General features: G+C 43.4%; 1 protein-coding gene across 1 annotated transcript; it reads left to right on the top strand.

Annotated features, from left to right (window-relative positions):
* Positions 1-10,158: 10,158 nt before the first annotated feature.
* Positions 10,159-24,417, top strand: LOC311104982 (melatonin receptor type 1A-like; the record flags this gene model as incomplete). The annotated part of the gene is made up of 2 exons (XM_084146969.1): positions 10,159-10,348; positions 23,615-24,417. 2 exons carry the CDS (start codon positions 10,159-10,161, stop codon positions 24,415-24,417), a joined length of 993 nt encoding a protein of 330 aa, XP_084003095.1.
* Positions 24,418-25,763: the final 1,346 nt, after the last annotated feature.

Below are 25,763 nucleotides of genomic sequence, written 5' to 3'. Positions count from 1 at the left end.
CAGTTATATTTTTGTTTCATCATACCAGAGGACATTTCTCCAAAAAGTATGATCTTTGTCCCCATGTGCAGTTGCAAACCCTAGTCTGGCTTTTTTATGGCGGTTTTGGAGCAGTGGCTTCTTGCTTGCTGAGCGGCCTTTCAGGTTATGTCGATATAGGACTCGCTTTACTGTGGATATAGATACTTTTGTACCTGTTTCCTCCAGCATCTTCACAAGGTCCTTTGCTGTTGTTCTGGGATTGATTTGCACTTTTCGCACCAAAGTACGTTCATCTCTTGGAGACAGAATGCGTCTCCTTCCTGAGCGGTATGACGGCTGCGTGGTACCATGGTGTTTATACTTGCGCACTATTGTTTGTACAGATGAACGTGGTACCTTCAGGCGTTTGGAAATTGCTCCAAGGATGAACCAGACTTGTGGAGATCAACAATTTTTTTCTGAGGTCTTGGCTGATTTCTTTTGATTTTCCCATGATGTCAAGCAAAGAGGCACTGAGTTTGAAGGTAGGCCTTGAAATACATTCATAGGTACACCTCCAATTGACTCAAATGATGTCAATTAGCCTATCAGAAGCTTCTAAAGCCATGACATCATTTTCTGAAAATTTCCAAGCTGTTTAAAGGCACAGTCAACTTAGTGTATGTAAACTTCTGACCCACTGGAATTGTGATACAGTGAATTATAAGTGAAGTAATCTGTCTGTAAACAATTGTTGGAAAAATTACTTGTGTCATGCACAAAGTAGATGTCCTAACCGACTTGCCAAAACTATAGTTTGTTAACAAGAAATTTGTGGAGTGGTTGAAAAACAAGTTTTAATGACTCCAACCTAAGTGTATGTAAACTTCCGACTTCAACTGTAGCTATTCTAACGAACACTCCATTCGAAGACAAGCCGAGTCTCACCGAAGTGGGATAGGACACTCAAACCCTTTTTGAGAAAGTGGTTCAACAAAGAGACGACGATCAAGGACAGCTACGTGTAAATAGGCAATGCATTTCTTATCCGAATGAGCGGTGGTTTCCAAATATAACAACGATAAGTTGAATCTCTGTCTCTCCCTTTCACTCTCTTTCTATTGACCCCTCCTTCCCCTCACCAAGCAGTCATGCTATTGTTAGTCCAGTCCACTAGGGACCTGTTTTCATTGTATTACGTTAGTAATCAATAACCTATACCGTGTGTGTTTGTATTCTGTGTTATTATTTAGTTAGTTAATAAATAAATAACTAAGCCAATTTTTGTAGTGCTGATTCATCAATAAGGTTAGGGTTCTTGCAGGTTCAAGGTAAGGTTAGGGTTCTTGTAGGTTCAAGGTAAGGTTAGGGTTCTTGTAGGTTCAAGAATTATGCAACGTTCAGAATGAGACTGATGAGGTAATGATTTAATAAGTGACTGTTATCGATATATAACATATATATGTATCTTCTAATAGTTTAATTCGGGAGATGGTGACTCGTTAAACAACTTCTTCCGTGGTGCCACAAATTCCAAATGAGTTAATTGTTACATGATTAATTTAATCGAGTGACAATTAAACATAGTCAGTTGATTCGATAAATAACAGTCATCACATTAATGCAAGTCACGTCACGACAGAAGTGAAAGCCTGTCAGTATTATTAATGTTTGAGAAGGTTGTACCTAAGAAAGTACAGATGGGCTTCCTGGCTTTCACTGTTAGGGAGTTTAATGTGATCAAATCTATTCAACAAGCTATAGTGGATGTTGAAAGATGGTCGATTGACTGGGGTTTTAAATTGTCAGTGGTGAAGTCTTGTTGTATGTTCTCAAAGAAGAAAGTTGCTGATAATATACAGTTGTTTCTGTATGGACAGCCTATGGGGAGGGTTTCTAAGTGCAAATATTTGGGTCTATGGTTCAATGAGCGATATACATGGATCCTTTTGTTGATCTAACCTTGTTAGAGAAAAGGAAAGATTGGTCAGAAGTCAGTGATACAGGGAAATTGGTTGACAATTACATTGGTTTAAGTTTTTATGCTTTATTACCGCTGTTCACAGATGGATCTGTAAGAATATTCGAAGATAAATATACACAACGCAGAGGACTAGTGGTCAAGAGGACTAGTGGTCAAGAGGACTAGTGGTCAATAGAGGACTAGAGGTCAAGAGGACTAGTAGTCAAGAGGACTAGTGGTCAATAGAGGACTAGTGGTCAAGAGGACTAGTGGTCAAGAGGACTAGTAGTCAAGAGGACTAGTGGTCAATAGAGGACTAGTGGTCAAGAGGACTAGTGGTCAAGAGGACTAAAGGTCAAGAAGACTAGTGGTCAATAGAAGACTAGAGGTCAAGAGGACTAGTGGTCAAGAGGACTAGAGGTCAAGAGGACTAGTGGTCAAGAGGACTAGTGGTCAATAGAGGACTAGTGGTCAAGAGGACTAGTGGTCAAGAGGACTAGAGGTCAAGAGGGAATTAACGATCAAAGGAAATAGTTGTTTTTCAGTTCAACAACTGTTTCGAATCTTTGTAGGGGTTCCAACCAGGGATTCATAGCTTCATGTGGCAAGTTTTCATTGGTCCGAATGGTCTATACATTGAGCCTGAAACAGGATACTTGGGGGGTTGGCCATTAGCCCAATTGTATTGCAAGGAATTCTAATTGGTCAGCCACATGCTAGACTTGAGGCTATAAACTACATCTTGTCTCTTTGTTCAGTGGAGAAACCTTGAGAACAGGGAAGAATGAACATCTACCATATATTTCCCAGCATAACAACTATGATTTGTTCTCTTTGAATAAATATATTTTTCTCCCCCTGATTTGCTTTGGGGTCTGTGTTATTGAAGAATAACATAAGCTGCTAACAGATCCAAAGACCCAGATAGTGGGCGCACAGGAGCAGGCGTTTACGTTCCTGAATTTGATGTGCAGATATGTAGAAGACTAACAGATGAACTGTCAGTATACTCAGTTGAACTGTTGGCGATAGTAGTTGCCCTCCAGTGGGTGGAGGACGTACAACCTGTTAGAATGATAGTATGCTCAGATTCTCTGTCTGTCTTGAATAGTTAACCCTAACCCATTTAGGGATGGGGGAGGGTCTATTAGAAGTTAGTAGGGCTCTTCTTTATTTTCTCAGAAGTACTGAGTTAGGTAGGAGGATTTAGATGTGTGGTAAATCGTGATTGACCACACACTCCAGCACAGTAGGTGGCGGCATGCACCTTTAACGTTGGTTTGCGGACCGCCATTATATCATAGAAGAAGAAGAAGAAGAAGAAGAAGAAGAAGATAGAAGACTGACTTTATGACCAAAATTATCCTATTTACACATTAGAATATATATCGATGCCACATAGGCTGTTTTCTAAATGAGAAGGTTTTTTTTAGGGGCAGTTGCTCTTTAAGCAAGTAAGGAGTTTTTGTATGGCGGCCAATGAGTGTAAAATTTATTAAAGATAAAAGTGAATTGCTATTTTGATACATGAGCCTTATTTGAACGAATATACGTTTTGTAATGCAGGTAGAGCACCACTATGTGCCAATCACCTGCCTGATGATCATTGTCTCTCATCTTAGGCTACAGGGGAAAAGGTCTCTGCATCGTGCCCTCAAGCTAGGCGTTTAACCTTTCACATACCACAACGTTGGATTGATTGCTTTCCACCAGTCAATTTTATGTGAAAGGTTAAGACACTACATGAAGCTGTCTCAGTGTGACAGGGACTATAAACTGGAATATTTATGACTCTAACACAGGGACTGGGACCACAAATTGGGCCAGGCATTTCTAACACAACGACCCATTTTGTTCCTCGAGGCCACCATTATTAGCCAAATAATGATCATTTAGCGCACATGTGCGCATCCTCAAGCCTAGGGCCACTGAGCTAAAGATGGACCAGCCCATCTGGCATTTGCCAGAATAGCCCTATGGCCATTCCGTCTCTGCTCTAGAAAATAGACCTGGATTTCATGGACTCCGGGGACCTGTAAGAGGTAAAAGGTGACAGGAGAGAGTGGTGTATATATAAACACTAGCGGAAGGTCAAGGGTCATGGGTCACAGTAGTTACTGCTGAACACCGTCCTTCACTATCAGGTCAAGTGGCATCCCCAGATAAACAGAACACTTCAGGGATAGCTTAGGCCTATGTCCCAAATAGCAACCTATTCCCTATATAGTGAACTACTTTTGATCATAGGGTGCCATTTGGGATGCATGCTTGATTACACCAGGGGTTACACCAAAATATGGGTAGCATAATTTACAAGGACGCACAGAGGATTTTAAAGTCATTCGTGAACAAAGTGCATTACAAATGAGCTGGTGTGCACCGTAAATAAGACAGGGATATATACAGTATATATACCCTGCCTGCCTGCCTGGACACATCCAAGGATTCAGAGAAGGTTTTTGTTTGTATTAATGAACGATACAATTCTATGGGCACTCGGTTTTTCTCCGCTTGTTTTGTGCTGGTGCCAAAGTGTTTACATATCTACTGTCTGGTCTTCTTCCTCCATGTCTTTATAAAGCAGTGCCCTACATAGGAGTCATCCTGGTCTAAAGTAGTGCCTACATAGGAGTCATCCTGGTCTAAAGTAGTGCACTATGTAGGAGTCATCCTGGTCTAAAGTAGTGCCCTATATAGGAGTCATCCTGGTCTAAAGTAGTGCACTATATAGGAGTCATCCTGGTCTAAAGTAGTGCACTATATAGGAGTCATCCTGGTCTAAAGTAGTGCCCTATATAGGAGTCATCCTGGTCTAAAGTAGTGCCCTACTGTATATAGGAGTCATCCTGGTCTAAAGTAGTGCCCTATATAGGAGTCATCCTGGTCTAAAGTAGTGCCCTATATAGGAGTCATCCTGGTCTAAAGTAGTGCCCTACTGTATATAGGAGTCATCCTGGTCTAAAGTAGTGCCCTATATAGGAGTCATCCTGGTCTAAAGTAGTGCCCTACTGTATATAGGAGTCATCCTGGTCTAAAGTAGTGCCCTATATAGGAGTCATCCTGGTCTAAAGTAGTGCCCTATATAGGAGTCATCCTGGTCTAAAGTAGTGCCCTACTGTATATAGGAGTCATCCTGGTCTAAAGTAGTGCACTATATAGGAGTCATCCTGGTCTAAAGTAGTGCCCTATATAGGAGTCATCCTGGTCTAAAGTAGTGCCCTATATAGGAGTCATCCTGGTCTAAAGTAGTGTCCTACTGTATATAGGAGTCATCCTGGTCTAAAGTAGTGCCCTACTGTATATAGGAGTCATCCTGGTCTAAAGTAGTGCCCTATATAGGAGTCATCCTGGTCTAAAGTAGTGCCGTATATAGGAGTCATCCTGGTCTAAAGTAGTGCCCTATATAGGAGTCATCCTGGTCTAAAGTAGTGCCCTACTGTATATAGGAGTCATCCTGGTCTAAAGTAGTGCCCTATATAGGAGTCATCCTGGTCTAAAGTAGTGCCCTGTATAGGAGTCATCCTGGTCTAAAGTAGTGCCATATATAGGAGTCATCCTGGTCTAAAGTAGTGCCCTATATAGGAGTCATCCTGGTCTAAAGTAGTGCCCTATATAGGAGTCATCCTGGTCTAAAGTAGTGCCCTATATAGGAGTCATCCTGGTCTAAAGTAGTGCCCTATATAGGAGTCATCCTGGTCTAAAGTAGTGCCCTATATAGAAGTCATCCTGGTCTAAAGTAGTGCCCTATATATGAGTCATCCTGGTCTAAAGTAGTGCCCTATGTAGGAGTCATCCTGGTCTAAAGTAGTACCCTATATAGGAGTCATCCTGGTCTAAAGTAGTGCCCTATATAGGAGTCATCCTGGTCTAAAGTAGTGCACTACTGTATATAGGAGTCATCCTGGTCTAAAGTAGTGCCCTATATAGGAGTCATCCTGGTCTAAAGTAGTGCCCTATATAGGAGTCATCCTGGTCTAAAGTAGTGCCCTATGTAGGAGTCATCCTGGTCTAAAGTAGTGCACTATATAGGAGTCATCCTGGTCTAAAGTAGTGCCCTATATAGGAGTCATCCTGGTCTAAAGTAGTGCCCTACTGTATATAGGAGTCATCCTGGTCTAAAGTAGTGCCCTACTGTATATAGGAGTCATCCTTGTCTAAAGTAGTGCCCTATATAGGAGTCATCCTGGTCTAAAGTAGTTCCCTACTGTATATAGGAGTCATCCTGGTCTAAAGTAGTGCCCTATATAGGAGTCATCCTGGTCTAAAGTAGTGCCCTATATAGGAGTCATCCTGGTCTAAAGTAGTGCCCTATATAGGAGTCATCCTGGTCTAAAGTAGTGCCCTACTGTATATAGGAGTCATCCTGGTCTAAAGTAGTGCCCTATATAGGAGTCATCCTGGTCTAAAGTAGTGCCCTATATAGGAGTCATCCTGGTCTAAAGTAGTGACCTATATAGGAGTCATCCTGGTCTAAAGTAGTGCCCTATATAGGAGTCATCCTGGTCTAAAGTAGTGCCCTATGTAGGAGTCATCCTGGTCTAAAGTATTTTTTACATTTTTACATTTTTTTTAGCAGACGCTCTTATCCAGAGCGACTTACAGGAGCAATTAGGGTTAAGTGCCTTGCTTAAGGGCACATTGACAGATTTTTCACCTAGTCGGCTAGGGGTTTAGAACCAGCGACCTTTCGGTTACTGGCACAACGCTCTTACCCACTAAGCTACCTGCCGTCCACAGTAGTGCCCTATATACAGTGGGGGAAAAAAGTATTTAGTCAGCCACCAATTGTGCAAGTTCTCCCACTTAAAAAGATGAGAGAGGCCTGTAATTTTCATCATAGGTACACGTCAACTATGACAGACAAAATGAGGAAAAAAAATCCAGAAAATCACATTGTAGGATTTTTAATGAATTTATTTGCAAATTATGGTGGAAAATAAGTATTTGGTCAATAACAAAAGTTTCTCAATACTTTGTTATATACCCTTTGTTGGCAATGACACAGGTCAAACGTTTTCTGTAAGTCTTCACAAGGTTTTCACACACTGTTGCTGGTATTTTGGCCCATTCCTCCATGCAGATCTCCTCTAGAGCAGTGATGTTTTGGGGCTGTCGCTGGGCAACACGGACTTTCAACTCCCTCCAAAGATTTTCTATGGGGTTGAGATCTGGAGACTCCAGGACCTTGAAATGCTTCTTACGAAGCCACTCATTCGTTGCCCGGGCGGTGTGTTTGGGATCATTGTCATGCTGAAAGACCCAGCCACGTTTCATCTTCAATGCCCTTGCTGATGGAAGGAGGTTTTCACTCAAAATCTCACGATACATGGCCCCATTCATTCTTTCCTTTACACGGATCAGTCGTCCTGGTCCCTTTGCAGAAAAATAGCCCCAAAGTATGATGTTTTCACTCCCATGCTTCACAGTAGGTATGGTGTTCTTTGGATGCAACTCAGCATTCTTTGTCCTCCAAACACGACGAGTTGAGTTTTTACCAAAAAGTTATATTTTGGTTTCATCTGACCATATGACATTCTCCCAATCCTCTTCTGGATGCACTCTAGCAAACTTCAGACGGGCCTGGACATGTACTGGCTTAAGCAGGGGGACACGTCTAGCACTGCAGGATTTGAGTCCCTGGCGGCGTAGTGTGTTACTGATGGTAGGCTTTGTTACTTTGGTCCCAGCTCTCTGCAGGTCATTCACTAGGTCCCCCCGTGTGGTTCTGGGATTTTTGCTCACCGTTCTTGTGATCATTTTGACCCCACGGGGTGAGATCTTGCGTGGAGCCCCAGATCGAGGGACATTATCAGTGGTCTTGTATGTCTTCCATTTCCTAATAATTGCTCCCACAGTTGATTTCTTCAAACCAAGCTGCTTACCTATTGCAGATTCAGTCTTCCCAGCCTGGTGCAGGTCTACAATTTTGTTTCTGGTGTCCTTTGACAGCTCTTTGGTCTTGGCCATAGTGGAGTTTGGAGTGTGACTGTTTGAGGTTGTGGACAGGTGTCTTTTATACTGATAACAAGTTCAAACAGGTGCCATTAATACAGGTAACGAGTGGAGGACAGAGGAGCCTCTTAAAGAAGAAGTTACAGGTCTGTGAGAGCCAGAAATCTTGCTTGTTTGTAGGTGACCAAATACTTATTTTCCACCATAATTTGCAAATAAATTCATTAAAAATCCTACAATGTGATTTTCTGGATTTTCTTTTCTCAATTTGTCTGTCATAGTTGACGTGTACCTATGATGAAAATTACAGGCCTCTCTCATCTTTTTAAGTGGGAGAACTTGCACAATTGGTGGCTGACTAAATACTTTTTTTCCCCACTGTAGGAGTCATCCTGGTCTAAAGTAGTGCCCTATATAGGAGTCATCCTGGTCTAAAGTAGTGCCCTATATAGGAGTCATCCTGGTCTAAAGTAGTGCCCTATATAGGAGTCATCCTGGTCTAAAGTAGTGCCCTATATAGGAGTCATCCTGGTCTAAAGTAGTGCCCTACTGTATATAGGAGTCATCCTGGTCTAAAGTAGTGCCCTACTGTATATAGGAGTCATCCTGGTCTAAAGTAGTGCCCTATATAGGAGTCATCCTGGTCTAAATAGTGCCCTATATAGGAGTCATCCTGGTCTAATGTAGTGCCCTATATAGGAGTCATCCTGGTCTAAAGTAGTGCCCTATATAGGAGTCATCCTGGTCTAAAGTAGTGCCCTATGTAGGAGTCATCCTGGTCTAAAGTAGTGCCCTATGTAGGAGCCATCCTGGTCTAAAGTAGTGCACTATATAGGGAATAGAGTGCCATGTGAGAAGACATGGACATTCTGGGATTCCCTAACTTGCTACCTCTCTCACGTTGACTACCCCATGAATTTAAAATCATTTGGAAGGTGTACAGTATTAAAGCAACATGATTGCCGTAGATCTTCAAGGGCAAGTCATCGATAACAGATAACAGATAGAGGGTAATAAGTTAAAAGGAATCAGGGTGCACCGTCCATGATCTGCTGGTCTGACCATACAGTGGCTACATGTTGATAATCAGAGTTAGTTAGTCAACCGAATAGAAGTGATGACTTGCAGCTACTGCAAACGCTGCATGTTTTAAGGGTTGTGATTATAGGAAAGATAATGGAGTCATTCAAACCAATTACACCAAAGTCATGCTGAGACTGGAGGAGAGGAGTACAGTTACGTTCAGGCAAAATCAAAATCCGAATTAATTTACTTTATCCAAACTAGTGTTGTATTCTAAATAATATGTGCAACCCTTAAAGTCATGTCATTAAAATGTAATAAAAGGTATTTTGTGTCTACAATGATGACTCATAAGTAGCCTATTCAACACTTAATGCATTTGTATAGTTATCATAATATCATCTCTGAAAATATTCAATTGTATTACATTTAAATATTAGGATGCAGCTTATAAATCTGTCATTCATCAGGTTTTGTACATAGTTGTTGTTGTTTTTTTTAGCGCGGGAGGAGAGCTATGGCAGGGGAATAGCCTACCGTTGCACCGTGCACGTGTCGTGTGCTGAGGAGAGCCCAACATCAAAAGCAGCAGCATCATCTGAAAACGGAGGTGAGGAACGGAGACAGTTTCTCACGCACTGGAGTGACAGGAGACGAGACAACACCGACGCTGAGCGGAGATACGGAACGGAAAGCATAACTATTGCGCGCCACCGGATTGATAGGGAGAAAGTGGAAATACAAACGGCTCGAAGGGTGGGCAAATTCGCTGCTCGCGCGTCTTCAAGATAATTTGATGAATGAAGGATTAAAGACTCCATATGAATAAAGAGGGATTTATGAATACGTTGTAGAGATGAACAGTTTCTGCCACCATGGGTTTCTGTCACACTATTCTGACAATGTGAGAGAATTAAATTAAATTACCTCTGCATGCCTTGAGGACAGCAGTATTGACTATTTGCCTAACCATGAATAAACTGTTGTTCCTGGTTTAATAATAGTAATTTTTTGTTCTTATAATTTCTTTTCATTATAAATTGTCATGATAAATTACAATTAAATCTGCTATGATTCCATTTCAAATCAAAGTTGAAGAAGACCACTTTCTTCTTTAAGAAGATTAGTTAACCGAAAAATAACAAACGATGCATTCACTGACTGGAAGGACATACAACTTAAACTCAATGCAAGTCGTCATTGAAAGGACAAGGACCGTTCAGGACATACTATCCCTGACGTTAAAGGATGAAGTGAGGATGGTTGAAGGAACTGTGGCCCCTAGAAACTCTTCTTCACAAGGGGATGGCGGGGACTCGGAGGGGCATCCTGACCCGTTGGCGGTCACCCTACTGGCAACAGTCCTGATCATAACTATTGTGGTAGACATTCTGGGGAACCTGTTGGTCATCTTGTCTGTCTTCAGGAACAGGAAACTCAGGAAAGCAGGTAAAAGCCTATTGCAAGTAGCCACCCAGTCTTATTTTTTCTTTCTGTGTTAGTACTACAGTACTGAGGTATCTGTGTTGTTAGTAGTACTACAGTAATGAGGTATCTGTGTTGTTAGTAGTACTACAGTACTGAGGTATCTGTGTTGTTAGTAGTACTATAGTACTGAGGTATCTGTGTTGTTAGTAGTACTATAGTACTGAGGTATCTGTGTTGTTAGTAGTACTACAGTACTGAGGTATCTGTGTTGTTAGTAGTACTACAGTACTGAGGTATCTGTGTTGTTAGTAGTACTATAGTACTGAGGTATCTGTGTTGTTAGTAGTACTACAGTACTGAGGTATCTGTGTTGTTTGTAGTACTACAGTACTGAGGTATATGTGTTGTTAGTAGTACTACAATACTGAGGTATCTGTGTTGTTTGTAGTACCACAGTACTGAGGTATCTGTGTTGTTAGTTGTACCACAGTACTGAGGTATCTGTGTTGTTAGTAGTACTACAGTACTGAGGTATCTGTGTTGTTAATAGTACCACAGTACTGAGGTATCTGTGTTGTTTGTAGTACTACATTACTGAGGTATATGTGTTGTTAGTAGTACTACAGTACTGAGGTATCTGTGTTGTTTGTAGTACCACAATACTGAGGTATCTGTGTTGTTTGTAGTACCACAGTACTGAGGTATCTGTGTTGTTAGTAGTACCACAGTACTGAGGTATTTGTGTTGTTAGTAGTACTATAGTACTGAGGTATCTGTGTTGTTAGTAGTACTACAGTACTGAGGTATCTGTGTTGTTAGTAGTATCACAGTACTGAGGTATCTGTGTTGTTAGTAGTACTACAGTACTGAGGTATCTGTGTTGTTAGTAGTACTACAGTATTGAGGTATCTGTGTTGTTAGTAGTACTACAGTACTGAGGTATCTGTGTTGTTAGTAGTACTACAGTATTGAGGTATCTGTGTTGTTAGTAGTACTACAGTACTGAGGTATCTGTGTTGTTAGTAGTACCACAGTACTGAGGTATCTGTATTGTTTGTAGTACCACAGTACTGAGGTATCTGTGTTGTTAGTAGTACCACAGTACTGAGGTATCTGTGTTGTTAGTAGTACTACAGTATTGAGGTATCTGTGTTGTTAGTAGTACCACAGTACTGAGGTATCTTTGTTGTTAGTAGTACTATAGTACTGAGGTATCTGTGTTGTTTGTAGTACCACAGTACTGAGGTATCTGTGTTGTTTGTAGTACCACAGTACTGAGGTATCTGTGTTGTTAGTAGTACCACAGTACTGAGGTATATGTGTTGTTAGTAGTACTACAGTACTGAGGTATCTGTGTTGTTAGTAGTACTACAGTACTGAGGTATCTGTGTTGTTAGTAGTACTACAGTTCTGAGGTATCTGTGTTATTTGTAGTACTACAGTACTGAGGTATCTGTGTTGTTAGTAGTACTACAGTACTGAGGTATCTGTGTTGTTAGTAGTACTATAGTACTGAGGTATCTGTGTTGTTAGTAGTACTATAGTACTGAGGTATCTGTGTTGTTAGTAGTACTACAGTACTGAGGTATCTGTGTTGTTAGTAGTACTACAGTACTGAGGTATCTGTGTTGTTAGTAGTACTATAGTACTGAGGTATCTGTGTTGTTAGTAGTACTACAGTACTGAGGTATCTGTGTTGTTTGTAGTACTACAGTACTGAAGTATCTGTGTTGTTAGTAGTACTACAATACTGAGGTATCTGTGTTGTTTGTAGTACCACAGTACTGAGGTATCTGTGTTGTTAGTAGTACCACAGTACTGAGGTATCTGTGTTGTTAGTAGTACTATAGTACTGAGGTATCTGTGTTGTTTGTAGTACCACAGTACTGAGGTATCTGTGTTGTTAGTAGTACCACAGTACTGAGGTATATGTGTTGTTAGTAGTACCACAGTACTGAGGTATCTGTGTTGTTAGTAGTACTACAGTACTGAGGTATCTGTGTTGTTAGTAGTACTACAGTACTGAGGTATCTGTGTTGTTAGTAGTACTACAGTTCTGAGGTATCTGTGTTGTTAGTAGTACTAAAATACTGAGGTATCTGTGTTATTTGTAGTACTACAGTACTGAGGTATCTGTGTTGTTAGTAGTACTAAAGTACTGAGGTATCTGTGTTGTTTGTAGTACCACAGTACTGAGGTATCTGTGTTGTTAGTTGTACCACAGTACTGAGGTATCTGTGTTGTTAGTAGTACTAAAATACTGAGGTATCTGTGTTGTTTGTAGTACCACAGTACTGAGGTATCTGTGTTGTTAGTTGTACCACAGTACTGAGGTATTTGTGTTGTTAGTAGTACTATAGTACTGAGGTATCTGTGTTGTTAGTAGTACTACAGTACTGAGGTATCTGTGTTGTTAGAAGTACTACAGTACTGAGGTATCTGTGTTGTTAGTAGTATTACAATACTGAGGTATCTGTGTTGTTAGTAGTACAACAATACTGAGGTATCTGTGTTGTTAGTAGTACTACAGTACTGAGGTATCTGTGTTGTTAGTAGTCCTACAATACTGAGGTATCTGTGTTGTTAGTAGTACCACAGTACTGAGGTATCTGTGTTGTTAGTAGTACTACAGTACTGAGGTATCTATGTTGTTAGTATTACTACATTACTGAGGTATCTGTGTTGTAAGTAGTACTACATTACTGAGGTATATGTGTTGTTTGTAGTACTACAGTACTGAGGTATCTGTGTTGCTAGTAGTACTACAGTACTGAGGTATCTGTGTTGTAAGTAGTACTATAGTACTGAGGTATCTGTGTTGTTAGTAGTACCACAGTACTGAGGTATCTGTGTTGTTAGTACTACTACAGTACTGAGGTATCTGTGTTGTTAGAAGTACTACAGTGCTGAGGTATCTGTGTTGTTAGTAGTACCACAGTACTGAGGTATCTGTGTTGTTTGTAGTACCACAGTACTGAGGTATCTGTGTTGTTTGTAGTACCACAGTACTGATGTATCTGTGTTGTTAGTAGTACCACATTACTGAGGTATCTGTGTTGTAAGTAGTACTACATTACTGAGGTATCTGTGCTGTTAGTAGTACCACAGTACTGAGGTATCTGTGTTGTTAGTAGTACTACAGTACTGAGGTATCTGTGTTGTTTGTAGTACTACAGTACTGAGGTATCTGTGTTGTTTGTAGTACTACAGTACTGAGGTATCTGTGTTGTTAGTAGTACTACAGTACTGAGGTATCTGTGTTGTTTGTAGTACTACAGGACTGAGGTATCTGTGTTGTTAGTAGTACTACATTACTGAGGTATCTGTGTTGTTAGTAGTACTACATTACTGAGGTATCTGTGTTGTTAGTAGTACCACAGTACTGAGGTATCTGTGTTGTTAGTAGTACCACAGTACTGAGGTATCTGTGTTGTTAGTAGTACTATAGTACTGAGGTATCTGTGTTGTTTGTAGTACTATAGTACTGAGGTATCTGTGTTGTTTGTAGTACTATAGTACTGAGGTATCTGTGTTGTTTGTAGTACTACAGTACTGAGGTATCTGACTGACTCATTAGTAGGACAATTACATTTGCGAATGTGAGATTATGTCATGCCTTCAGAAGAGCTCATCTCTGTTTCTGATCAATTTGGCCCCAACCCAGTGTCTCATTCCGATTCACAACAGACACTTCCCCCATAGCTTCATACCATTTTATTTTCCTGAGCATCATGTCCAACAGAGAGGATTGTAAAGTGAAGACAAATACAGTATATTCATAAAAATGGAAGAATAGTTGATTATATTTCTATACATACAGTGTCCAGTGATTCACTCAGGGGGGTTCATATCCTTTCTTCAACTGATTTGAAAACCAGATAGTATTTTGTTCTGGTTTTGGCCACAAGTTGTCAGACATAAACACTGTTGTCAATAAGTTATGATACTTTAACCAGCGCAGTTACTGCAGGCATATAGGTCATGGATTCTGGTTGTGCTGCTTCATAACTGTGCCAGTTCATCAGCTGCAGGCCACCCATGGTGACGTGACACAACAGGCAGAATTCAATTTGCTTCCTGAAGTGAGCCATCCCTATTAATTACTGATCATGCCACTGCCATACATCCATTTACTGTACAGCACATCTGTGAATGAATGTAATCCATGAGTTGAGTTGGCCATTCAGTGTAAACTATGGTGAGGCGTAGATATGACGATGCGTTACTTCTGTAAAAGTCCTGCTCTTTCTTGCACTGTGGACATGAATCCACCTCCCAAGTTACACCCTACGCAGCCCTCAGCTCAAAGGACATGCCAGACATATGAGTACACTGTAGATGTCAAAGTTGGGGTTAATTAAGTCAGTTTTCAATTCAGGGAATAGGATTTCAAAACTCAGGCTCCTATGTAGGTGTCACCTCAATGAAAGTCCTGTTTCCTGCAAGCATATCTTATGGATCTAGAGAGAAATGAAAACGATCAAGACAATATGGCTGCGTTTACACAGGCAGCTCAATGCTGTTCTTTAGCCACTAATTGGTCTTTTGACCAATCAGATCTTTTGAAAATAATTGGTCAAAAGATCAGAATTGGGCTGCCTGTGTAAACGTAGCCTAAGACACAAACTACCTAGACACACTATCGAATTGCAAAGTTGTAGGGAGAGGGAGGCTATTTCACAGAGTTTGATAACCTTATTAGGTTACAAATAAATACACCTCACTCTTCCTCCCCTCTCCTTATCCTCATCTTCCTCCCCTCTCCTTATCCTCATCCTCATCTCCTTATCTTCATTTTCCTCCCCTCTCCTTATCCTCATCTTCCTCCCCTCTCCTTATCCTCATCTTCCTCCCCTCTCCTTATCCTCATCTTCCTCCCCTCTCCTATCCTCATTTTCCTCCCCTCTCCTTATCCTCATCTTCCTCCCCTCTCCTTATCCTAATTTCCCTCCCCTCTCCTTATCCTCATCTTCCTCCCCTCTCCTTATCCTCATCCTCATCTCCTTATCCTCATTTTCCTCCCCTCTCCCTGTCCTCATCTTCCGCCCCTCTCCTTATCCTCATCTTCCTCCCCTCTCCTTATCCTCATCTTCCGCCCCTCTCCTTATCCTCATCTTCCTCCCCTCTCCTTATCCTCATCTTCCTCCCCTCTCCTTATCCTCATCTTCCGCCCCTCTCCTTATCCTCATTTTCCTCCCCTCTCCTTATCCTCATCTTCCTCCCCTCTCCTTATCCTCATTTTCCTCCCCTCTCCTTATCCTCATCTTCCTCCCCTCCCCTTATCCTCATCTTCCTCCCCTCTCCTTATCCTCATCTTCCTCCCCTCTCCTTATCCTCATCTTCCTCCCCTCTCCCTGTCCTCATCTTCCTCCCTCTCCTTGTCCTCATCTTCCTCCCTCTCCTTATCCTCATCTTCCGCCCCTCTCCGTATCCTCATCTTCCTCCCCTCTCCTTATCCTCATCTTCCTCCCCTCTCCTTATCCTCATCTTCCTCCCCTCTCCCTGTCCTCATCTTCCTCCCTCTCCTTGTCCTCATCTTCCTCCCTCTCCTTATCCTCATCTTCCTCCCCTCTCCTTATCCTCATCTTCCTCCCCTCTCCTTATCCTCATCTTCCTCCCCTCTCATTGTCCTCATCTTCCGCCCCTCTCCTTATCCTCATCTTCCTCCCCTCTCCTTATCCTCATCTTCCTCCCCTCTCCTTATCCTCATCTTCCTCCCCTCTCCTTATCCTCATCTTCCTCCCCTCTCATTGTCCTCATCTTCCGCCCCTCTCCTTATCCTCATCTTCCTCCCCTCTCCGTATCCTCATCTTCCTCCCCTCATCTTCCTCCCCTCTCCTTGTCCTCATCTTCCGCCCCTCTCCTTATCCTCATCTTCCTCCCCTCTCCTTATCCTCATCTTCCTCCCCTCTCCGTATCCTCATCTTCCTCCCCTCATCTTCCTCCCCTCTCCTTATCCTCATCTTCCTCCCCTCTCCTTATCCTCATTTTCCTCCCCTCTCCTTATCCTCATCTTCCTCCCCTCTCCTTATCCTCATCTTCCTCCCCTCTCCTTATCCTCATCTTCCTCCCCTCTCCTTATCCTCATCTTCCTCCCTCTCCTTATCCTCATCTTCCTCCCCTCTCCTTATCCTCATTTTCCTCCCCTCTCCTTATCCTCATCTTCCTCCCCTCTCCTTATCCTCATCTTCCTCCCCTCTCCCTGTCCTCATCTTCCGCCCCTCTCCTTATCCTCATCTTCCCCCCCTCTCCTTATCCTCATCTTCCTCCCCTCTCCTTATCCTCGTCTTCCTCCCCTCTCCTTATCCTCATCTTCCTCCCCTCTCCTTATCCTCATCTTCCTCCCCTCTCCTTATCCTCATTTTCCTCCCCTCTCCTTATCCTCATCTTCCTCCCCTCTCCTTATCCTCATCTTCCTCCCCTCTCCTTATCCTCATCTTCCTCCCTCTCCTTATCCTCATCTTCCTCCCCTCATCTTCTTCCCCTCTCCTTATCCTCATCTTCCTCCCTCTCCTCATCCTCATCTTCCCCCCCTCTCCTTATCCTCATCTTCCTCTCCTCTCCTTATCCTCATCTTCCTCCCCTCTCCTTATCCTCATCTTCCTCCCTCTCCTTATCATCATCTTCCTCCCTCTCCTTATCCTCATCTTCCTCCCCTCTCCTTATCCTCATCTTCCTCCCCTCTCCTTATCCTCATCTTCCTCTCCTCTCCTTATCCTCATCTTCCTCCCCTCATCTTCCTCCCCTCTCCTTATCCTCATCTTCCTCCCCTCTCCTTATCCTCATCTTTCTCCCCTCTCCTTATCCTCATCTTCCTTCCTCTCCTTATCCTCATCTTCCTCCCCTCTCCTTATCCTCATCTTCCTCCCCTCTCCTTATCCTCATCTTCCTCCCTCTCCTTATCATCATCTTCCTCCCTCTCCTTATCCTCATCTTCCTCCCCTCTCCTTATCCTCATCTTCCTCCCCTCTCCTTATCCTCATCTTCCTCTCCTCTCCTTATCCTCATCTTCCTCCCCTCATCTTCCTCCCCTCTCCTTATCCTCATCTTCCTCCCCTCTCCTTATCCTCATCTTCCTCCCCTCTCCTTATCCTCATCTTCCTTCCTCTCCTTATCCTCATCTTCCTTCCTCTCCTTATCCACATCTTCCTCCCCTCTCCTTATCCTCATCTTCCTCCCTCTCCTTATCCTCATCTTTCTCCCCTCTCCTTATCCTAAATTTCCTCCCCTCTCCTTATCCTCATCTTCCTCCCCTCATCTTCCTCCCCTCTCCTTATCCTCATCTTCCTTCCTCTCCTTATCCTCATCTTCCTCCCCTCTCCTTATCCTCATCTTCCTCCCCTCTCCTTATCCTAAATTTCCTCTCCTCTCCTCATCCTCATCTTCCTCCCCTCATCTTCCTCCCCTCTCCTTATCCTCATCTTCCTCCCCTCTCCTTATCCTCATCTTCCTCCCCTCTCCTTATCCTCATCTTCCGCCCCTCTCCTTTCCTCCTTGGCCTTGTCACATGTAATTACTTGATTATTAGCGAAGTTCTGTCACAGACAATCATGTCACCGTCTCTCGAGGTACACTACCGGTCAAATGTTTTAGAACACCTACTCTTTTAAAGGTTTTTCTTATTTTTTTAAAACTATTTTCTACATTGTAGAAAAATAGTGAAGACATCAAAACTATGAAATATCTCATATGGAATCATATAGTAACCAAAAAAGTGTTAAACAAATCAAAATATATTTTATATTTGAGATTCTTCAAATAGACACCCTTTGCCTTGATGACAGCTTTGCACACTCTTGTCATTCTCTCAACCAGCTTCATGAGGTAGTCACCTGGAATGCATTTCAATTAACAGGTGTGCCTTGTCAGAACAAAGTTTATTTTTAAAATGTATTTCCTTCTTAATGCGTTTGAGCCGATCAGTTGTGTTGTGACAAGGTAAGGGGGTATACAGAAGGCCGCCCTATTTGGTAAAAGACCAAGTCCATATTATGGCAAGAACAGCTCAAATAAGCAAAGAGAAATGACAGTCCATCATTACTTTAAGACATGAAGGTCAGTCAATACGGAACATTTCAAGAACTTTGAAAGTTTCTTCAAGTGCAGTCACAAAAACCATCAAGCGCTATGATGAAACTGGCTCTCATGAGGACCACCACAGGAATGGAAGACCCAGAGTTACCTCTGCTGCAGAAGATAAGTTCATTAGAGTTACCAGCCTCAGAAATTGCAGCCCAAATAAATGCTTCACAGAGTTCAAGTAACAGATACATCTCAACATCAACTGTTCAGAGGAGACTGTGTGAATCAGGCCTTCATGGTCGAATTGCTGCAAAGAAACCCTACTAAAGGACACCAATAAGAAGAAGAGACTTGCTTGGGCCAAGAAACACGAGCAATGGACATTAGACCGGTGGAAATTTGTATTTTGGTCTGGAGTCCAAATTGGAGATTTTTGGTTCCAACCGCTGTGTCTTTGTGAGACGCGGTGTGGGTGAACGGATGATCTCTGCATGTGTATTTCCCACCGTAAAGCATGGAGGAGGAGGTGTTATGGTGTGGAGGTGCTTTGCTGGTGACACTGTCTGATTTATTTAGAATTCAAGGCACACTTAACCAGCATGGCTACCACAGCATTATGCAGTGATATGCATCCCATCTGATTTGGGCTTAGTGGGACTATCATTTGTTTTTCAACAGGACAATGACCCAACACACCTCCAGGCTGTGTAAGGGCTATTTTACCAAGAAGGAGAGTGATGGAGTGCTGCATCAGATGACCTGGCCTCCACAACCCCCCGACCTCAACCAATTGAGATGGTTTGGGATGAGTCGGAGCGCAGAGTGAAGGAAAAGCAGCCAACAAGTGCTCAGCTGGTTGAGCGAATGCCAAGAGTGTGCAAAGCTGTCATCAAGGCAAAGGGTGGCTATTTGAAGAATCTCAAATATAAAATATATTTTGATTTGTTTAACACTGTCACGGAATCAGCCGAGGCTGCTCCTCCTCCTTGCTCGGGCAGGCTTCGGCGTTCGTCGTCCCCGGAGTACTAGCTGCCACCGATCTATGTTTCTGTGTTTGACTTGTTTTGTCGTTCATTGTGTGTTGTGTGTGATTGTTCTCGTCATTTTCGGCAGTTGCTAGTGTGCGGGTATTCCCCTCCCTGTTTGGAGGTTGTTTTGTATTCTGGTTACTTTGTTAGTAAAGTATCGTTTCCAGTAGCTCGGTGTCCTGCGTTTGACTTCGCCTACCGCATTCACGTCGCACTTTGACAAACACTTTTTTGGTTACTACATGATTCCATATGTGTTATTTCATAGTTTTGATGTCTTCACTATTATTCTACAATATAGAAAATAGTAAAAATAAAGAAAAACCCTTGAATGAGTAGGTGTGTCCAAACGTTTGACCGGTAGTGTAGATTCACTGGCAGCCTGCACAGAGAGAGAGAAAGACAGTCAGTGGAGAGAAAGAGAGAGCGGAGAGAGAGAGAGAGCGGAGAGAGAGAGAGAGAGAGAGAGAGAGAGAGAGAGAGAGAGAGAGAGAGAGAGAGAGAGAGAGAGAGAGAGAGAGAGAGAGAGAGAGAGAGGGAGAGAGAGCGGAGAGAGAGAAAGTGTCAGTGGAGAGAAAGAGAGAGCGGAGAGAGAGAGAGAGCGGAGAGAGAGAGGGTGGAGAGAGAGAGAGCGGAGAGAGAGAGAGAGAGAGGGTGGAGAGAGAGAGAGCGGAGAGAGAGAGAGAGAGAGAGGGTGGAGAGAGAGAGAGCGGAGAGAGAGAGAGAGAGAGGGTGGAGAGAGAGAGAGCGGAGAGAGAGAGAGAGAGAGAGAGGGTGGAGAGAGAGAGAGCGGAGAGAGAGAGAGAGAGAGGGTGGAGAGAGAGAGAGCGGAGAGAGAGAGAGAGAGAGAGAGAGGGTGGAGAGAGAGAGAGCGGAGAGAGAGAGAGAGGGTGGAGAGAGAGAGCGGAGAGAGAGAAAGTGTCAGTGGAGAGAAAGAGAGAGCGGAGAGAGAGAGAGCGGAGAGAGAGAGGGTGGAGAGAGAGAGAGCGGAGAGAGAGAGAGAGGGTGGAGAGAGAGAGAGCGGAGAGAGAGAGAGAGAGGGTGGAGAGAAAGAGAGAGCGGAGAGAGAGAGAGCGGAGAGAGAGAGGGTGGAGAGAGAGAAAGTGTCAGTGGAGAGAAAGAGTGAGCAGAGAGAGAGAGAGAGCGGATAGAGAGAGGGTGGAGAGAGAGAAAGTGTCAGTGGAGAGAGAGGGTGGAGAGAGAGAGAGCGGAGAGAGAGAAAGTGTCAGTGGAGAGAAAGAGAGAGCAGAGAAAGAGAGAGCAGAGAGAGCAGAGAGAGAGAGGGTGGAGAGAGAGAAAGTGTCAGTGGAGAGAAAGAGAGAGCAGAGAGAGAGCGGAGAGAGAGCGGGGAGAGAGAGAGAGAGAGAGAGAGAGAGAGAGAGAGAGAGAGTGGAGAGAGAGAAAGAGGGGGGAGTGAGAGACTGTGACACTGAGTGAGAGCACAAGACAGAGAGAAAGAAGAAAGAGTGAGAGAGGAGAAAGAGAGAAAGAGAGAGTATGAATCTGTATGAATACCCACTCAACTATCAGGACACTGATACTACTATCTGACTGTAAGCAATGATTCAACTCATTAGACTCAGGTTCAAGTCAGACAGTGTGTGTCTGTCTGACTCCAGGGGCTTCAACTCACAAGGTGTAAATGTCATGTTGTGTATGGTGTTATGATATTATTGCACACGTGGATGGGATGCTGTGAATTAAATCAATGAATGAAATAATCTAGCATACAAGCACTAACTGATGCTGAAATCCTGGGGGTCTTCATTAACTATTTACAATTATTATCATGTAGTAAGAGAATTAACATCCTCAAATCCCCTGGTCTTTCTGTTTTTCCTGCACATACTAATGGGAGTTTTATTAGGGTTTGACAAGACAGGAATGATAACATGGTTTTAAGGAAAGATGAATTATAGTTCATTTGGAGCAACCAATTCATATTAGATATGGTAGGATTATTTTCCAATATCTATTTGATTTATTACGTTTTGGTGATATTGAATAGTTTTACAGAGAGGATGGAAGACCTCGAACGTCTACTAATGATCGGTCACAGAACAGAGTTTTGACTAGCAAAACTGACAATTCAATCAATCAATCAATTTTATTTTATATAGCCCTTCTTACATCAGCTAATATCTCGAAGTGCTGTACAGAAACCCAGCCTAAAACCCCAAACAGCTAGTAATGCAGGTGTAGAAGCACGGTGGCTAGGAAAAACTCCCTAGAAAGGCGAAAACCTAGGAAGAAACCTAGAGAGGAACCAGGCTATGAGGGGTGGCCAGTCCTCTTCTGGCTGTGCCGGGTGGAGATTATAACAGAACCATGCCAAGATGTTCAAAAATGTTCATAAGTGACAAGCATGGTCAAATAATAATCAGGAATAAATCTCAGTTGGCTTTTCATAGCCGATCATTAAGAGTTGAAAACAGCAGGTCTGGGACAGGTAGGGGTTCCATAACCGCAGGCAGAACAGTTGAAACTGGAATAGCAGCAAGGCCAGGCGGACTGGGGACAGCAAGGAGTCACCACGGCCGGTAGTCCCGACGTATGGTCCTAGGGCTCAGGTCTCTCAGTTGGCTTTTCATAGCCGATCATTAAGAGTTGAAAACAGCAGGTCTGGGACAGGTAGGGGTTTCGTAGCCGCAGGCAGAACAGTTGAAACTGGAATAGCAGCAAGGCCAGGCGGACTGGGGACAGCAAGGTGTCATCATGCCCGGTAGTCCTGACGTATGGTCCTAGGGCTCAGGTTCTCAGAGAGAAAGAGAGAACGAGAGAATTAGAGAGAGCATACTTAAATTCACACAGGACACTGGATAAGACAGGAGAAGTACTCCAGGTATAACCAACTAACCCCAGCCCCCCGACACATAAACTACTGCAGCATAAATACTGGAGGCTGAGACAGGAGCGGTCCGGAGACACTGTGGCCCCATCCGAAGAAACCCCCGGACAGGGCCAAACAGGAAGGATATAACCCCACCCACTCCGCCAAAGCACAGCCCCCGCACCACTAGAGGGATATCCCCAACCACCAACTTACAATCCTGAGACAAGGCCGAGTATAGCCCACAGAGGTCTCCACCACAGCACAAACCAAGGGGGGGGGCGCCAACCCAGACAGGAAGATCACGTCAGTAACTCAACCCACTCAAGTGACGCACCCCTCCCAGGGACGGCATGAAAGAGCACCAGCAAGCCAGTGACTCAGCCCCTGCAACAGGGTTAGAGGCAGAGAACCCCAGTGGAGAGGGGAACCGGCCTGGCAGAGACAGCAAGGGCTGTTCGTTGCTCCAGCCTTTCCGTTCACCTTCACACTCCTGGGCCAGACTACACTCAATCATATGACCTACTGAAGAGATAAGTCTTCAGTAAAGACTTAAAGGTTGAGACCGAGTCTGCGTCTCTCACATGGGTAGGCAGACTGTTCCATAAAAATGGAGATCTATAGGAGAAAGCCCTGCCTCCCGCTGTTTGCTTAGAAATTCTAGGGACAATTAGGAGGCCTGCGTCTTGTGACCGTAGCGTACGTATTGGTATGTACGGCAGGACCAACTCGGAAAGATAGGTAGGAGCAAGCCCATGTAACGCTTTATAGGTTAACAGTAAAACCTTGAAATCAGCCCTTGCCTTAACAGGAAGCCAGTGTAGGGAAGCTAGCACTGGAGTAATATGATCAAATTTCTTGGTTCTAGTCAGGATTCTAGCAGCCGTATTTAGCACTAACTGAAGTTTATTTAGTGCTTTATCCGGGTAGCCGGAAAATAGAGCATTGCAGTAGTCTAACCTAGAAGTAACAAATGCATGGATTAATTTTTCTGCATCATTTTTGGACAGAAAATTTCTGATTTTTGCAATGTTACGTAGATGGAAAAAAGCTGTCCTTGAAACAGTCTTGATATGTTCGTCAAAAGAGAGATCAGGGTCAAGAGTAACGCCGAGGTCCTTCACAGTTTTATTTGAGACGACTTTACAACCATCAAGATGAATTGTCAGATTTAACAGAAGATCTCTTTGTTTTTAACAATTTAATCTGATGTATTCTCTGCCCCATAGGAAATGCCTTTGTGGTGAGTTTGGCTCTGGCCGACCTAGTGGTGGAAATTTATCAACATTTTATTTTATTCAGATTTTAGATTATAATTGAATATATTTACACAGAAAATGGCAGACCTTGTTTACTGTCCTAACACTCTGAAGATCCATGAAATCTTATGCACTCTCTGCCCCATAGGAAATGCCTTTGTGGTGAGTTTGGCTCTGGCCGACCTAGTGGTGGCGATCTACCCCTACCCCCTGGTTCTGACGGCCATCTTTCACAACGGCTGGATCGCCGGGTACATCCACTGCCAGATCAGCGGCTTCCTGATGGGCCTGAGCGTCATCGGCTCCATCTTCAACATCACCGGCATAGCCATTAACCGCTACTGCTACATCTGTCACAGTCTGAAGTACGACAAGCTCTTCTCCAACAAGAACACCATGTGTTACGTCATCCTGGTGTGGGCGCTGACTGTACTGGCCGTCGTGCCCAACTGGTTTGTGGAGTCTCTGCAGTACGACCCGCGGGTCTACTCGTGTACTTTCGCCCAGTCGGTTAGTTCCTTGTACACCATCACCGTGGTCGTGGTTCACTTCATCCTCCCCATCAGTATCGTCACGTACTGCTACCTGAGGATCTGGATCCTGGTCTTACAGGTGAGGAGACGGGTGAAACCGGACACGAGGCCCAAGATCAAACCACACGACTTCCGTATCTTCCTGACTATGTTTGTGGTGTTTGTGTTGTTCGCTGTCTGCTGGGCTCCGCTGAACTTCATAGGGCTGGCGGTGGCTATCAACCCGAGACTGGGTCTGAATATCCCTGAGTGGCTCTTCACAGCCAGCTACTTCATGGCCTATTTCAACAGCTGCCTCAACGCAGTCATCTACGGAGTGCTCAACCATAACTTCAGGAAGGAGTACAAAAGGATTGTTCTGATCATTTTCAAGTTCCACTGCAGAGGTTTCCCTAGGGTGTCGGAACAGCACTGCTAAGGGTTCCATAGGATTCTGAAACAGCACTGCTGATGGTTCCAGAGAGTTCTAGAACAGAACTGCTGAGGGTTCCACAGGGTTCCGGAACAGTACTGCTGAGGGTTCTGGAACAGCACTGCAGAGGGTTCTGGAGGGCTCTGGAACAGCACTGCTGAGGGTTCTGGAGGGTTCCGGAACAGCATTGCTGATGGTTTCGTAGGGTTCTGGAACAGCACTTTTGAGGGTTCCATAGGGTTCTGAGACAGGTAAGACTGAGACTAAAACAGTGTGTCATGATGGGGGATGAGTCAAAGCTGTTGGCAATGTCACAATCATCTGTTAGTTGCAAGCTTTGTGTTACAAATCCTGAAACTTTGGTTTTGATCGCACTCCTTTTCCATGGGTTGTCTGTCTTGCATTTTCCCTGGAGACATTTTAGTATGGATCTGAGTGTAATTAAAAGTTTAATGGCAATCTGTTGAAGTACATGATTTGGTCATGATGTAAATCAACATCGTTACACATGTTACAGTGTTATTTATTGCACAACTCAATTCAAAGACTTTATTCAGATTGATTTCATAAGCAATATTGACTGCACTTCCATTAAAAACCCCAAACCTACCTATCCCTTTAAGCTACGCCCAATTCAAACTCCACACATTTGCTTCATCCAAACAAAGAATGAGGAACTGAATACAAGAATAAATGAATGATAAAAAATATATATATGAATTGATGTTTGAGGATGTCACAATACTTAATATTTCATTATAAGGTCCAATGGGACCTCACTGGTACAGTGGGATGGGAACATCAATTGGCCAATTAGCTGCAACTACCCAATCCTAGGTCCAATAAAATTTCATTTTGATTTACTTATTTCATTCAAATGATAAAATATAAGAAAAAATTAAGGAAATGTTTAGTTTTTTCAAAGTTAGTAAAATAGCCAATGTAGAAATGTGGAGAAAACAGCCCTTCCAAAGGCTTTATTTTCAGTACAAACGACCACAGTGGTGTTGTAGCGGATGAAGAGGTGGGTCTAAAACTCCCAAGCGGGCCGCCCGGCGAGAAACAGCGAAATACACTCCGAATGACCTTAAATGATAAATCCCATATTGGCCTTTCATAGTCAGGCCAACCCAAGCTGTACTGTTCAGTAGGATAATAGCAGGACTACTATTGAAACAGATACATTAGGCTGTCAACTGAGTCAGAAATACACAGGTTTCTGGTTTATCCCATTTTAGTTTTTGTTCTAAGTCCATAGCAATACTTAAACCACATCAGAAGACCACTTTTGAGGTCTGGGAGAAATCAGAGACATTTTTTTTTTGAGTGTCAATCGAATCAAATGTTATTTG

The sequence above is a fragment of the Coregonus lavaretus genome (assembly GCF_964263955.1).
Source record: "Coregonus lavaretus genome assembly, chromosome: 29".
NCBI classification, from domain to species: Eukaryota; Metazoa; Chordata; class Actinopteri; order Salmoniformes; family Salmonidae; genus Coregonus; species Coregonus lavaretus.
This window is presented reverse-complemented; position numbering and strand designations above follow the sequence as displayed.